Source organism: Sphaerodactylus townsendi, linkage group LG10 (genome assembly GCF_021028975.2).
Source record: "Sphaerodactylus townsendi isolate TG3544 linkage group LG10, MPM_Stown_v2.3, whole genome shotgun sequence".
Lineage (NCBI taxonomy): Eukaryota > Metazoa > Chordata > Lepidosauria > Squamata > Sphaerodactylidae > Sphaerodactylus > Sphaerodactylus townsendi.
Genome location: NC_059434.1, coordinates 66,343,983 through 66,360,683, shown reverse-complemented (window position 1 = coordinate 66,360,683; position 16,701 = coordinate 66,343,983). Strand labels below are relative to the sequence as shown.

The 16,701-nt window shown below is 40.5% G+C and overlaps 1 protein-coding gene across 3 annotated transcripts in view; it reads right to left on the bottom strand.

Moving 5' to 3' along the window:
- The window catches only part of TBCK (TBC1 domain containing kinase), a 103,682-nt gene that overhangs the window by 6,600 nt on the left and 80,381 nt on the right, over nt 1-16,701 (bottom strand). For all 3 annotated transcript variants that reach the window (XM_048509552.1, XM_048509553.1, XM_048509554.1), the window contains 2 exons: nt 11,180-11,355; nt 6,399-6,558 (listed from right to left, as the gene is read on the bottom strand). In XM_048509552.1, the coding sequence (XP_048365509.1) occupies nt 6,399-6,558; nt 11,180-11,355 (336 nt within the window). The remainder of the gene's footprint in view (nt 1-6,398; nt 6,559-11,179; nt 11,356-16,701) is intronic.

Genomic DNA, 16,701 nt, shown 5'->3' with positions numbered 1-16,701 from the left:
ATAATTTAAAAACCTTAATCCACCAGTGTCTCTTACTTAAATTTACTGAAAATTTAAGCAGGCCCTTGAAGCTTAGATGTTGCTACAGCAAGTTCATTTAAAACTACTCCAAGTTAAATTCCTCTGTAATGCTTTATTGCCGCATTGACTTTTTACGTTTTACTCATATATATCAGAAGCCGAAATGCTGTGTTTACGGTTTAACCATGACCCGTTTGCATTCTTCAACAGATGATTTATTGGATTATTTTTTATTCCATGCTACTGAAAAAAGTAAAACTTCACATCTTTCAAGCACGCTGGAAAATTAGACTTATCAGTTTTTTTTAATGTACACAAAAGAGATTCCACGGAGAAGAAAAACTACTGTCAGTTGTAAACTGACTTTAGCTAAATCCTCACACTTAACTCTCATCGTCACTGAAGGATCTAGAAGGTAAGGCAGGTATTTTCCCTTCTAAGGGAAGGACAGAGGGCAGGAGGCCAATCTGAGAGAAACTAACATATAGGAGAGGTCTGGCCCAACACATACAACGTTAGACACAGCTGGCTGATCCTATCTACAAAAGTGTAGGAGGAGGGCGTATAACTGGGAGTGTGGAGTGGACAGGGAGCAGTTGGGGCTAATTATCCATAGCTGAAACAGCTGCTGGGGAGAGACGTAAAGGTGGTTGTGCGCAGGAGCTGGGAGGCAGAGCAGGAGGTGAGGTCTGGCAGAAGCTGCAGAAGTCAAGGTGGCAACACCCACCAAGGAGCCAGTGGAACTAGGAAGTGAGTGAACTGGGTGTGAGGCTTGGGGCTGCATAGAACCTGAAGGTTGTTCATCAAGGGTTACATAGCAGTATTGTGTGTGCCTCACATTTCTCTCTCTCTTCCCCACCACCAGCTTCTTAAGAGGCATCTTCCTTGCCAGAGCCCTGTCCTAGCCCAGTGCTGATGGTTGAGTCCACAGAGGAGGGGGTGACTCGCAAAAGTATATTGGTAGAGCTGTGACAATTCAGCTAAACAATGGTTTGGACCTAGTGAGCCACAAATGGAAACAAATACACACTTAGCACAGTTTTGCTCCATAACATTTTGAGCTACTGGAACTTTCCTCCCTGTATATTGTAGTGCCCAGAAACTGGTTGCACAAGATCTTGTGACAGCAGAAATGTAAGTGGGGATCTTGTGACAGCAGAAATGTAAGTGGTGGATTAAGTGGCTATACAATGTTTGTTTTAGTGGAAGTGGCTACCACAGTCTTTTCTTTGCATTTCTGCTTTTACAAGCTCTCCAGTGCAAATGGAATTTTGTGCTGGATCCAACCCATTCAACGTTTTGGCTGCTGAAAGAATTCTGAGAGAATGGTGACTAGCTCAAAGTCACTCAGCATCCTTCAAGTATAGGAGCAGGGAACCAGGTCCAGTTCTCCAGATTAGAATTGGCCACTCATGTGGAAGAGTGGGGAAGCAAACTCGATTGTCCAGATTAGAGTCTGATGCTTTTAAACACCATGCTAGCTTTGGAGTGTCAGACTAGAATTTGGGAGACCCCAGTTCAAATTCCAGCTCCAACTCCAGCTCCGCCATGGAAGCTTGCTGGGTGATCTTGGGTCAGTCACACACACTCAGTCTAACTTACGTCACAAGATTGTTGTGAGGATAAAAATGCAGAGAATTACATAAATTGATTTGGGTACCCACTGGGAAGAAAGATTGGGTACAAGTGAAATAAATAGACTCATAACCCATGTTGAAGTGGCCAACTAGTCTTCACAGTGCTGAATAAAACCACTTAGGTTCTGTTCATTGTGCAAGGCTCTTGAGAGAGCAGCAGTGGTGTAGTGGGTAAGAGCACGTGCACTCTAATCTGGAGAAACCGGGTTTGATTCTCTTGCTCTGCAGCTTCAGCTGTGGAGGCTTATCATAGAGGTTTATCTGGGGAATTCAGATTAGCCTGTGCACTCCCACACACACCAGCTGGGTGACTTTGGGCTAGTCACAGTTCTTCTGAGCTCTCTCAGCCCCACCAACTCACAGGGTGTTTGTTGTGGGATGGGGGAAGGGAAAGGAGATTGTCAGCCCCTTTGAGTCTCCTTACAGGAGAGAAAGGGGGATATACATCCTCCACCTCCTTTGGTACTGTAAAATCCCGAAAGGGTCCATCTTATATGATAGTTCTTTGCAGCAGTGCACTATATTGAGTGGCACAAGAAAACTGTATTTTCAGGGCTTTGTCGATTTGAAAGTAAATTTTCTGGGACCATAAGATGTTTTTATTTTTACGGAAAGCCAAGACTGCCTCAGTGATTGCTTTTATAAAAGCCAGTTTGATTACTATTAAAGCAAATACATTGTTCGTTAACATGCTGTGATGTTGCTGACCAGAACTGCTCCATGTTCACTAAGTACACAGTGAGCCTTCCCATTCTTTTTGAAGATGTGTTTTTTATTTAGTCAACAGTGTCAAGCAGTAAAGATCCTTTGATAAATGACACTGGAAACGTTCAAAACATTTCTTAGACGTGGACTGACACTTAAAGCAACCCCCACACTACTGAGGCAAGGAGCAAGAAACAACAGCATGCCCTTTTTTGTTCCCTCAAATACAGGGAAACATTCCTCACATATTCAGTGGATAAGGAATGTACACATTTCACTCTATAATTTCAAGTACAAACTGACAGGTATACGGGTCCAACACACAAGCGGTTTAAAGATCCCATTAATCTACACCTACACAGATGGAAAATTTGATAAGAGATAAGGCTACAAAGATCAGCAGGTGCCAAGAAAGAATAGTTCCAAGTTAACTATTTCAAATGCAACCCAGACTTAAACTGGGCTTTGGATTGTTCAATTAAAAAAAAAAGGAGGGGGGACCCAAAGGAGGTGTTAAATATGTTCAGAAGATGATTTTCTTAGGAATATGGAATCCATGTGTCTGCTGCATCCCAAGGATAAAAGCCACTTGGGCACTAGCTGAGTCTTGTCTCAAGGAAATGGGCAGGAAAGTTGTGACCTGAAGACCTTTCTCTCTGCTTATGTTTGAGAGAGCAGACAGTTCCAGCCTACAGCCAGGGAAAGACAGTTAAGCAATCCTTCCCTCCACATTTCATCTATTTGCAACTTATCTCAGCCATCTATGACTGCGTTCATTAAAAAGGAAATTCCATGAAATTGTGTTTTCTATGCAAGGCTACGAGGCACCAAGATTCTGTCATTCAAGGGACTCTCCACTGAAAGAGTGTTGCAACACTAGTCTGTTGGGAACCAAGTGATTTTCCTTTTGCTGTCAAGCCAAAGGAACAGTTTTCACAGGGAAGGGTCACCATACATATTTGGAAGAGAGACATTCGCTGAGGCCAAGAATGTGTTATGTTGAGGGGAAGCTGAATTTAATCTTGCTTTAAGCTGTTCAAAAGGCCAACAAAACTGTGTGTGAAACTCGCGACTGCCCTTTTGAGTTTAGAGAGGATTACCCATTCTTCTTATGGCTATACGTTTGAAAGAACTATGATACTATGGTAAACAATGTTTGCCTGGTATGTTATAAACGTTTTAGATAAGGAGGTGGTCCCCTGTCAGTAACTTTTACAGGCCAAAATAAATTTGGTATCATGATCAAAACTTCATTCATCATAATCACAGACAACTACAATAATAAGCTAAGAGACATTTATTTAATTTTGTAACCACTTTTCTGGCTTGGGCTTCTTAAGTTCTGTCCAAGAATTTTTTCCTCCCAGAGTATGGGAGAAAAGAATGGGTAATTAATGTCACCCGACTGAAGATATTATATCAGATCATATCTTCATATTAAGAAACCTGCTCCTGTGCTGTTTTTGTCTTTCAAGATCATAAAAGGTCAACATACCGTGTATACTCATGTATAAGCCGACTCGTGTGTAAGCCGAGGCACCTAATTTTACTACCAAAACCTGGGAAAACGTATTGACTGGCGCGTATAAGCCGAAGGTGGGAAGCCGGGAGGCAGAGGGAGCTCCTTATTTGGGCAGTGACTCCCGCTGATGCCATTGCCCAAATAAGGAGCTCCCTCCATCTCCTGGCAAGCTGGGCTTCCTCAAGCCTCAAGCCCAACCTCTGCCTCCTGGGGTTTGAGGAAGCCCAGCCAGCCAGGGTTCCCCTTCACCCTCCCAGGAGGGCAGCAACAAGTGGCTTGTGCAGCCGCAGGGAGGTCGTCCTGGCCACGCCCCCAGCCTCAGCAGAGGCCTGAAGTGTGGGCTGGTAAGCAGTGACTCGTGTATAAGCCGAGGGGGTATTTTTCAGCCTTAAAACAGGGCTGAAAAACTCGGCTTATACGCGAGTATATATGGTACATATTTGACCTTATTACTAGAAGTACTAACAGGCCTTCAGAATAAGCTCAGTTAGCAAGTACAACATGGATCCTGTGGTATGGTCAGTTTCACAAACATTATTTTTTAAAAATATTTTAAAATATTTTTAATAGTTTTAAAAGCGGAGATGTCATTTTGTTCTTTGGTCTCAGGCAAGACTGCCAGCTACTTTCTAGTTTGTTGACCAGGCTAGGAAGGCCACTTTCACATGTGGAATGGTTCTAAGTTGCTGCCAGGATGTTAAAAAGCGTTGGAATTGTACTGCCTCAGTAAATACAGAGGACTGGCAGGAAGATCTCTCCTAACAGGAGAGAATGTGGCACCACAACACACTCTCCTAAGCAATCTCCTTGTTCTTGAGAATATGATCTATTAGGGGCTGGACCTTTTTTTTTGCTCTGCCACCCCATTGTTGTGGAATAGTTCCCTGGAAAGGGTATGGCAGGCACCCTTGAGACGTTCCAGTGAGGCTGCGGACAGGATCTAGTTAAGAGAGCTGATAGGGTAGTCTGGCATCTATCTTTTTCAGAATCAAACAATAACATTTTAAAAATGCAGTTAAGCATTTTGAAAAATCTGCAAAAGCTTTTGCTTGTTTCTTCCACACTGGCAGGGGATGATGGGAACTGTAGTCCATAACATCTGGAGGGCCATGAGTTTGACACCTATGGTCTATAGGATACAAAGGATATTTAATTTCAACATGAATCATTCACATTATATGTTTTCCGACTAACAACAACCACCACCTTTATTTGGCGTTTAAAAATAGGTTCTAAGGCGTTGCCAGACATTTTTGAAATAAAAATCAAGAGAACATTCAAAAACACAGACAGGAAGACTGTATATAGCAGTATACATTACTCAGAAAGTTCTGTCATGTTTTCCAACTAATCAGTAATCAGAGTTCTTTCAGTGATAGCAGACACCAAAAGCAGGCCCATTTATAGAACAAAAAGGTACAAAAGTAAACAGAAACGTAAATAAAAGGGAACAACAGTAACATCCAAAAACTAGTGGTGACTTCAATGGCTGCAACATCTCTGACATACATTGATGGTCAACAATAGTGACATATCATTAACATCCCAATCCAGATGGGGGGTCCGAATCTACTTGAGGAAGTGGCGTGGGGCTGCGCTAATGTGTTTGACTCCTCAACTAGCGCAAGAGGCATTACCACCAGCAGAGGGGGCAGTACCAGAAGGTACTGGCAGTCAGCGCCCCTCAGCTCTCCTGTGGCAAAACCCAGAGGTCTGGGTTGCCATGGAGCTGTGCTGATGTCCCAATTGGATGCTGGTATGGGGAGTGGGTGGGTCAGGGCATTCCGGGGGATGAAGCTGATGTTAATCGGCTTCAACCCTGGGTTTTCGGCTAGTTGTGCCATGACCTGGGTTCTGGACTGGTGTCACCCTTTTGCGTGGTGTAAGTCCATTAAGTCCTATGGAGGGCTTTCTGGTGGCAGAGTTTTTTGCTTCTCCTTTCTTCCCATGCCACTGGAAAGCCCTGTGGAGGCAGCAGGGCGGTGCCATCCCCAGCCACTGTTGGCTCTGGATTTGATTGCCCTTTACCCATACAGTGCAGGAGATTTTGTCATAAACATGTCTTAAAATGTATAGTGACTGTTATGGTGCAGGATTTGAACTCAGAAGATAGTCTGACCAGCTTGATGAAAAAAATTAACATTGCTAGTATTCAGGGAATGTGACGTGGCTATTTAATATTAAATATAAGTCATCAGATCATCATAACAAAGAATTGTTCCAAAAACTGACTTTGAGAGAAAGACAGAGTGAGAGAGTTTATAACAGTGCCTGAAACAAACTATGAATCATTTTCACATCAGTTTTAGCTTCTGCCCTTTTAAGTGCAGACACCACACAAAGTTGTTTTTTGGAGGCAATAGAATTGATCTATATCTTTCGCTTTCATCAGCTTTCATTTAAGCTCATGGCATGTAGCATTTTCTCCAGACAATAACTCACCCATGATAACTTACAGGCTGTTGCTGGTAACTGTTTTGGTCTTGGGATAATCAATAACACACACAACTTACCAATGCTGAATTCTTTGCCACATTTCCAACAACTACAACAACTCTTCCTTTAAAGCTCTGAAGTGTGGCTGTAGCAGGGCACTGGACGAATTCTCCTTCTGCCGTGAATGCTAATCCAAATGGAATATTGATGCTACCTGATATATGCCCTCGATTAAAACTGGACAAGAAGAGTTAAGGGAATTAATTGGGGGGAAAGGAAAGCACACTAGGGCTATATGAACAAAACCAGAATGGGACAGAGTTTTTAAATGCTACCACAGTCCAAATGAGTGTCTGGACAAAAATAACCGTTGAATTAAAATAGAGATAGGACACTAGAGGTCAAATCTAATCACCAAAAGCCTTTAGAATGCCCTTCATCAGAACATGACTATTTTCCAGCCAGTTTCTTCCACGCAAAGAGATACAAAGAAAGTCTTTTAAAAACACGTTCCCCCAACTAAGCAGGTACCTGATTAAAGCTCTCCCTTTGTGTATCTAAGGGCACATGCAGAATAATTCATTTTCAATCCACTTGCACAATTATTTGTGCAACTATTTCGCACAGTAAAATCCAGCTGCAAAGTACATTGAAAGTGGATTGAAAGTGCATTATTCTGCATGTGCGGAAGTGCCCTTAGACGCTCACTCCTGATGGTAAAGCAAGACACAGATAACTGCCAACAAGGGTCCTAAAAGAAACACTCTGCCAAAGCTCCTGTTATTGTTCACTCTGGATGTTAAACTCTTTTTGTTGCACTTCAGATTGTGTGGGAGGGGGCACCTTTAACACTGCAGATTCATTAGCCCTTACCTCAGTTCAAAATACAGCACCTATGGCTGATTTATTGCTGTGCGTGGCCTACAAGGAATTTCTTATATTCTTATAGTCATCCTTAAAATATAAATATATTTCTTGAAACATAAATCACATATATCACACAAATCCAGATGCCGAAACTTAATTAAAAGCAGTCTCATACTAAGTTGACCCTGGGATTGGGCACAGGATGGAAACTAATTATAAAGAGAGAACAATTTTAAAAACATTGAGCAAGGTATTCGGGACCAGCAACCCTTGCTGCACACTTCAAAGGCTGATAGGAAGGAATTTTGACCTGATGAAGAGGAGTTTGGATTTATACCCCACTTTTCTCTCCAGTAAGGAGTCTCAAAGCAGCTTACAAACTCCTTCCCTTCCTCCTCCCTCAATAGGCACCTTGTGAGGTAGGTGGGGCTGAAAGAGCTTATATTTTTATATTTTATATTTTAGTACTGGGAAAATGCATAAGTGACAAAAAGAAATTCATTCAATAATAAGGAAAAGAGATATTTGGAATAGAGGATCATGCTGGGGCCAGAGGGTAACTGTGTTGGTCTGCAGTAGAAAAGACAGAGTTGTCTGGTAGCATCTTATAGACCAATAAGATTTTCAGGCTTTAGAGAATTAGAGAATTAAAGCTTTAGAGAATTAAAGCACCCTTCATCAGATTTGAAACTGATGAAGACACCTTTGACTCTCAAGGACTTATACCCCCAAAAATCTTGTTGGTCTCTAAGGTACCACTGGACTCAAATCTTGTTCCCCTCCATTGTAAATACAACAAAGATCTCCATGGCATTCATGAATAGGATACACGATCAAAGACACAAATTAAGTGTACAACTATAGGTTACAAATTATTCAGCAGGGTGCTAAATAAGTTGTGAATTTTTCCCTATCTGATAAATAGAATCATTTGCTTCAAGAGAAAGAGTGCCAAGAATCTAGCTAAGTTACTTCTAATTAGAGTTGGTTGCATAGATTCCAGGATCTAGTAGGGATTGCCTTGGAGAAGGGCTCAGAATTAATCTAAGATTAATATTAGTACGAATTCCTTTTAAAATAATTAGCATGAACAGCTCCATTTGGATAAATGTCAAAAAAAATTACTGTGGGAAATAACGACAGGCCAAGTTTTGCAGATTAACAAGCAACTGACCCATCCCTGTCATTACAAAAGGTCAGTTCATTTCTAACTGGAAGGAGCAACTCTTACTAGTATCACAAAGTGTATAGAATCAATAAATTTCCTCATAAATATTTCAGTGACACGATAACTGTAAAAGACAGGGATACGTTCATGACAACGGTCCGACTGACTAAAACTGTCAGACATTTGTTTTCAGTTAAAGCAACAACAGAGGGCCGTGCAAGCTTTCCTAAATCTGAAACGACCATCTTAACTATCTACTGAGGTGATTATAAAAGCCAGATATTTTACGCAAAGGATTTAAAGGACCACAAAGTATTTTAGCTGAAATCTTCTTGAAAGGAATGGAATGCTGCCAGATTTGTTGTAACATACTTAGCAAAATGAGTATTAGGCAATACTGCTGCCTCTCTTTTGCAAGCACGGATGCCACTTAGACATTAGCTTGTTAATAGAAAGGCCCCAACAACACTATGTTTTTACCAGGAAGTTTGCCATAAAACTCTGTGTGTGTGTGTGTGTGTGTGCGCGCGCGCGCGTGCGGTCGGGGGGTGGGGGTGGGCAGAGCTTAAACTAACAACACACAGCAGATTGAATTTCGTTAAATCCAGTTTACATGGAAACGCCACTACAAGAAAAAAAACCCTACCAGTTGCACAACAAACTTTTAAAATGCCATCTACCTTTTCTTCCTGTAAGAGCTGGGAAGGGGTTTGGGCAAGAATATGGAAGATAATGATCAGGAGTTTAAAGGAGCACAGTGAGGGAACCCATGCTATTGCTCCTGTCAATGTTGGTGCCTTTCTCTTGCATTTGAAAATTTCACCTCAGAGTATCCTGAGACATACACTGCCCCATAAAGAGTACTGGTTATTTAAAGCAACAGAATACGGTTTTGCCAACAAAACAGTTTCTTGGTTACTCCAAACAAGGGCTGTTTATTTTGGTTGCACTTCATTTGGATATATCACCAATACTCGCAAACAAATGCCTTCATTAATTGAGCTTCTCAGTATTCTCTCTGGTATTGGGTTTGGAAAACAGATCCATTTTCTTGTCTGTGACGCACACTCTAAGCCTTTATGACAGAGCAGGCTGCAGATATAAAGAAAGAAAAAGATGCAGCATTTTGCCTCTTTTGGGATAGTTCCTGCGTTCTTCCCTTCCTCTTCCCTCTTAAATCTACAGGACTCCATTTTTAGTCTGCTAAGCCTTGGGATGAAGTGCGTATTAGCTTACCAACTATTTTCACCTTGAAAGCCCGAGTTACATTAATTATGATGGTAAAGCATTATTATGAGCACAACCGTTCACATTTCTGCTGGCTTTTAAACACGTTAGGGGATACGGAGGCCCAAACAAAAAGACTTTGCTATGAGTGGATCCAGTTTAAAAATTAAACATGTTTCAGGAGGAAAAAGCCTCAGAAGACTAAACAATGAAGAGCGAAATGATTTTAGACTAAAGCTTATGATAGAGTGGCAACCTCAACCGATGCATGAAATTAATGAGCATACAGAAGAAATAATTACACTTTCATGCTTCTTTGATCACCTTTGTTTTAGTTAGCTAGCGTAACGCACTAGGGGTTGGGTTTTGGCAGATGTCCTGACAGTTTGGTTTTCTTTATATACAATCATGAATTAGAACAGTCTTCTAGTTCTACCGAGCTATGTTTGGTTTTTCACAAGTGTGAAAAACTGAACTTATTAATCTAACAAAAAAAACCCTAAACACCGTGTCTTTCCTACATAAAACAGATCACCAGGAATAAGAAGTTAACAAACTGCATATCTTTAAGACAAATCTACTGAAAAAAAATTGCAAGTCATTTAAAATAAAAATGTATTAGTGATACGCAACATGTGTACATAATCATGTTAAGGACGTTATATTTTAAACTACTGTAAAAGTACAATTATAACACACTGCATTTTACCATAAAATTAACTCACATTAACACACATAAAATTAACCACAGCATGAGGTATTTATTTATTTATTTATTTAATTAGACTTTTATACTGCCCCATCCCCGAAGGGCTCTGGTAGGTAGGACATATACCTGACAGCTAATCATTCAAAGGCAACAGCATCATTTGCTTCCCAACAAGGCAAGACTCAGCTTTCCCAGTCTACGTTGTGCCCTATGAATAGGGAAACTTGTGACCTTGATATGATAACTTGTGATCTTCCTATGATAACTGGTGACCTTCCTATGATAACCTTGCTGATCCCAGTCTGCCTACTATATTCTATGGTTGTATGGCAGCACAGAGAAAACTTGGTTTTGGAGATAAAGACAAATATATTTTTTTGTTTCTAGTTGCCACACATGTCAATAATTATATTAAACTATTTAATAAACTATTTTAATAGATAAACAGGCCCACATGGTTGATAACATGAATATTATTTTTATTTGACCCTCTTGAAATCTATCATCTTTCTCTCTGTGTAGTTACCACTGTATTAGCGGGTTTGACTCTACCATGACTCTACAGCTGCAAATCAGTCCTTGTGGATGCTATTTGCACTAGAAGAGAAAACATATTTGCTTGTCCAGGGGAGTAATTTCCATTGGGAAAATGACATTAGTGTTGAGTTCCAAACGCATCTCCTTCCCTCCCAGCTGCGATTTATAAGAACTTTAAAGCAACTGGAGATCTGTGAGCGTATCTCCAATGTTTCACCTAGTTGTACCTTCAGATCAGTTGAACTGTCCTTTTTTTTTCAGCCTCTGGAGCAGTTCCAGTTAAAAAGATTGACAGAGCTATAATGGAAAAAAAAAGATCAAGCTACAGCTCTTTCAATTTAAAAGGATACTCCTCGCTGTTCCGAATGTCAACAATAAGTAGTTTTGGCTTGCTGGATTTTGTTTTCTTTGTTGGGGTCTTGAAATGGCCAGGTCCCGTCAAGTCACACAGGTCAATCAAATCTTCTGCTGAGATCCGTGGAGAAACTTCCGATTTCAGATCATTCAGCTTGATAGAGTCCCTAGACTGTTTAGGGAGAGAAACAAAACTTACAAGTAATAATGCATTGAGACAATAAGCATCATTTGTAAGTGCTATGAAAAAAAAAAGGGTCTAGATATTTACTGATGGAACACCTTTTCCATAACATACTTTCAGGCTACTTTATTTTCTGATTCTAAGTTCTGAACATTGTTCTCTCAGTTTAGTTTCTAGCAGGATAATTACCAGATAAAGTACAGCCCAAGAAAAACTTTATCAGGCTATGAAGGAGTGAAATGCGTGGTTGATGTTTCGCAAGCCAAACTTGTCCATTTTTTTTCAAAATTATTTTATCCATTTTTTGGAATGCCAATAAAGATTTTTTACCTCACTGACGGATTTTTGATAGATTGATGATTACAAAAGCACCGCAGTGCAGAGATTAATGGGAAAAAATGTTTATTATTCTGGAGTACACTTCCAGATCTGTCATTAATAAAACAGTTCATAGCTGATAAGGTCCACAATTCAAAGCACAGTGAACTATCCATCCTACCACACTGGAGTTAATACAGTAAATCATACCAAAAACAATGGTGAGAAAAGAACATGGTGTAGGACAACAAAACCAAACCATACAGTCACCCAGTTTTCATCACATTTTGGTATTGCAAAGGTTTCATCACATTTTGATGTTGCAGATGGCTAGACCACAAAAACTAAGATTTGGTTGCGCAGTTTGAAATAATAGTATCTTCAGGCACGGAAGAAAAGTTTATGTGAAGCTCCATTCTGGATTTGTTTGTTTTCCTTAGGCCTCCTTTTTATATGATCCACCAGCCAGTACCCTATCAGTGAACATTCCGTGACAGGCAACACATAACTATGCTCTATTCATAACCAGGCTATATTACTGCAGTGTACTCTACATGGACGTGCTTTAAAGACTGTTTGAAAGCTTCAGTTTATCTAAAATGCAGCAGGGAAATGGCCTGAGGACACGGATTATAGAGAATGTATCTAACCTTAAAATAATATACACTGGTTACTGGTTTACTTCCAGACCCAAGTCAAAGTTCTGTTATATAGCCACAAGTACATTGGTACTAAAATATCTGGAGAATTGTTTGATCCCATATGAACTTCTCTGTCAAGACTTACCTCAGAAACCCTCGTTGACTGCCCTCACCTGCCAAGGCAACATAGATTATCAGAGACAAGATCTCTGATTTGCTGAGGTGACTCAATTACGGAATTTCCTTCTCTCAGAATACACCAGACAAGAACCTGTTGAATTTTACAAGCCTGGAAGAAAACATTCTTGTTTTGCCAGCCTTGTAGTTAATAGCTTGGTCCCCTCCCCCCACCCCTTGCCTTCTACACATATAATTTTTAACCCTCTTTCAATTTAAAATTTTATTCTGGCCCGCCATTTTATTCTTTTCTCTGGTCCATTCTCTATTTTTACTGACTTATACTATTCTTAATATTGTTTTATAATTTACTAAAAATAAGGTACCACACTTGGGGTGATAGTTGTAGTGAGGCCATTGTTGTAGTGAGGCCTCCATCCTTGAGTTAGCCTAAATCTCAATGGCTGATGTAATGAGAAAGTTGTATACATGGCAAATACAAATACCATTCAGCATACTGACAGTCATTTTGCTAGATGTGACATATTAATCCACAAAATACCACCAGCTTTTGGATTCTGTGAAGCTGCTGTCTGCCTTAAGAGTTTTATGTTACTGAAGCCAGCCCATCCTTCTGTATGTGAACAGAATGGAAAGTGTGAACAGAATGGAAAACTCTGCTGGTGGCCCTGTTGAAGTCACTTTATCCTTAGCAAGAGAAAAATTAGCCATCTCTCTCCAGCACTGCAGGATATAATTTCCTGTTATAAGGAGTCACAGCAGCTTAGCTATATCTGTACACATCTCCTATACAGGCTGTTAAAAGAGAGTTAAGTGGAATGCAGCAAACCAAGAAGACAGAAGAGAAATAAATAACCTGAAGTCTATGGCAATTTGTACCAGTAACTAGCTTTTTCACTTTAACGGATGTGATTTGTTTAGGAACAATAATTAACCACTGTATAACATTCCACAGTAAAATAGAAGAAATACAGCATTTTTCTTTTAGTGCTTTCCTTCTTCTGTAATGCTGACAGCATCAAGACTTACATCTATCCAGCGGGCTATCCCAAGTGGATTATCCCTGTCTACTAAATACAAAATTTAATACACACTGTAGAGCTGTTTTCATTCTTTATTTTTTTAAGATGCAGCGTACTATTTTTTTGTGAGAAAATATATAGTTTCTTTACTGGAGCCTGAAATAAAACAGTAATGCTCTGGGAGCAAGATAATATTGCCCTGTATTTCACTGCCAAACTATCTGTTTTTACCAGCTGTCTTTTTCATTTAAAATCAGGGAGCTCACTCAAATATTTAAGCAAAAATGAAACTCTTCTGTAGCAATTACAGCACAGCTAACACCATTCCGGAATGAGAATGCTCAAACACAGATGCTTCAGGAACACCACAGAATTAATAGAATGGGGTCATGATCCAGTGTTAGGGAATCTACTCTGAATGCAGCAGATCCCAGATTCAACTCCTGGTACCTCCAGTTGAAAAGATAACATAGTAGGTGGGATTGCCTACAGGCCTGGAGAAAAACGTCCAGTCCATTTCATAGAAGCATAATGTGTGGAAATGGGCAGCTGAAACTTTTCATAGCATGGAGGTAGATAACATCCCATTAAACATTTATTAAAGGGACAGCATATTTTGTCTCCAGGCTGCTGGAGACCTCGGTAGTAGATGATGGGGAAATTCTCTGTCTAAAATCCTGGGGAACCTCTGCCAGTCAGAACAGACAATCCTGGAAGACCAGTGGTCTGAACCAATATCACAGCACCTTCAAGTGTGCATGTAATACATACTCCAAATATTTAATGCACTGAGTCAAATCAAGCTAGGGGAAAGCAGTTGGTAGGTCCAGGACCAAGGATAGTGTTGTAAAGCTGTTCCTCAGTTTCCAATCAAAGGTAGGATATTTTAAAAAGGTACAGTGCAGTGATGGTGAACCTTTTTGAGGCTGAGTGCCCAAACTGCAACCCAAAAACCCATTTATTGCTAAGTGCCAACGCGGCAATTTAACCTGAATACTGAGGTTTTAATTTAGAAAAAAACGTTGGCTCCAAGGCACACATTACTTGGGAGTAAGCTTGGTGGTAGTCAGTGGCTTTGCTTTGAAGCAACCATGCAATGCTTCGAATGGGTGAATCATGACCCTAGGAGGGTTTAGAAGCAAGCCCCATTGCCAGCAACCGAGCTTACTCCCAGGTAAAGGATTGTGCTTTAGTTCTTCCCATGAAAATCAGTGGGGTTTAACAGCACTTAACAGGGTTACCTACATGTCCTGCCCAGCGGCCCAGGTCAGCCTAGATGTGTGTGTGTGTGTGGGGGGGGATTTTTCACCCCCCACATGACAAACTCTGTGCGTGCGTGCCCACAGAGAGGGCTCTGAGTGCCACCTCTGGCACCCGTGCCATAGGTTCGCCACCACTGGTATAGTGGATAATAGTGCTCATAGTCTACTTTGAGTGTAGTACTGGTCCATCATTCCCTTTACAGAGCGTCTCTATTGAAAAATTAATCATTGACCTGTGCTCTTTTATGAATGCCCTGAGCACTCACATATTTGTCTGGATTCTTCCCCATAACCCAATAAAGTCCTGATTTTTTTTAAAAAAAAGCTTGAGGAATTAATTCCATTTGATTTGTTAGCATGCATACAAGAACAACATTTGCTTGACCAATAAAGTTAATTTTAAGTGGGCAGATGTGTTGGTCTGCAGTAGAGCACTAAGTTCAGGTCAAGTATCAGAAACAAACAAGAGATTTGGGATATGAGTTTTTGAAAGTCAAAGTTCCCTTCATCAGATCTGATGAAGAGAGCTTTGACTCTTGAAAGCTCGTACAATGAAAATCCTATTGGTCTCTAAAGTGATACTGGACTCCAATCTAGGTTTTCTAGTGTCCTCTAGACAATTTGTGAGGACACTTTGCAAAGCTTTTTGAAGGGAGATAGCTGTCCCTGTGACTCTGAGCCTTGTAGTACAAAAAGCACATTTATTCTTCTCCACATGTAAGTTTTGCAATAGTAAACTGATAAGCTGCACGGGGGCTTTGGTGCCTCAGTTATTTCCCACTTCAGAAGCAACGAAGCCTCTTCAGGCGCTCTTCATGAGGTACGGCATGTGCTAGGAGAGGGAAAAGGCACAAAGAGGCAAAACAGAAGAGAGTCCCGTTGCTGCAAAAGTATTTATTTTTCCTTTGTACAACATACCATCAACATTTGCTTTGCTCTGTGATAATGGCCTTCAGGAGTTTACTTTAGGAAGCAATCAGCACGCTGAGGGGAAATACTGCACATGGCATGAAAGCCATTACAATTTGTAAATAAGACATCCAATGTCAAGCTGGCATAAATTGGACTCTGTTAGAACGGGAAGGGAATTGTGGATCAGCAAAGGAGTTCTGCTGATAAAACTCCTACTTGGCACAGAAACCACAAACTTCTTCTCTAGGCAACGTCTGTCTAAACGGCTTGTTTATTAATTCCGTGCATTTCTGCGGCTATTGGGAACTCTCGCAGGGCACACAATAATTGCTTAAAAGAAGAACTTTATCTAACGGAATGTTCAGTTGGGGTTTTTAATCACTACACATTTAAAATATGAACATTGGGGCTTTAGAGATAACATACTCCCATTTCTTAAAATGAGTCAGTTTGGCCTCCATAAAGAAGGGACAACACAGTGGTTATGGCAAGAACTAAATGCGTTTAAAACACACACACACACACACACACACACACACACACACACACACACACACACACACACACACACACAGAGAGAGAGAGAGAGAGAGAGAGAGAGAGAGAGAGAACTCACTGAGCAAAGAAAGGGAGTCTCAAAATCCCAGAGAGATTGGACCAATCTCCTACGTAGGTTAATGTTCTACGTATGGTACGTAGGCTAATGTTCTACATAGGCTAATGTTCTAATGTTTGGAATTTTTCCATTCCTACGTATTTTTCCATCAATATTTTAATGTGTGCTTTTCAGGGAAGCCAATTTTTTATTTTTTGACACTGAAGATTTATTTGAAGTTCATTATCAATACCAAAGCAGCAGTACAGGCGAGGAAACATCAACTTAGTGACCAAGAAACTGTATTTTTCTACAATAATCCTAATACAAGATATATATATAAAGATATATATATATATAAAGGTCCCTGCAAGGTTTTTAATGTCCATGGCTTTGTCCCAGCACAAGCTGAAGGCTCCTCGTGCCAAACAAAGTGTTGCTCTTTA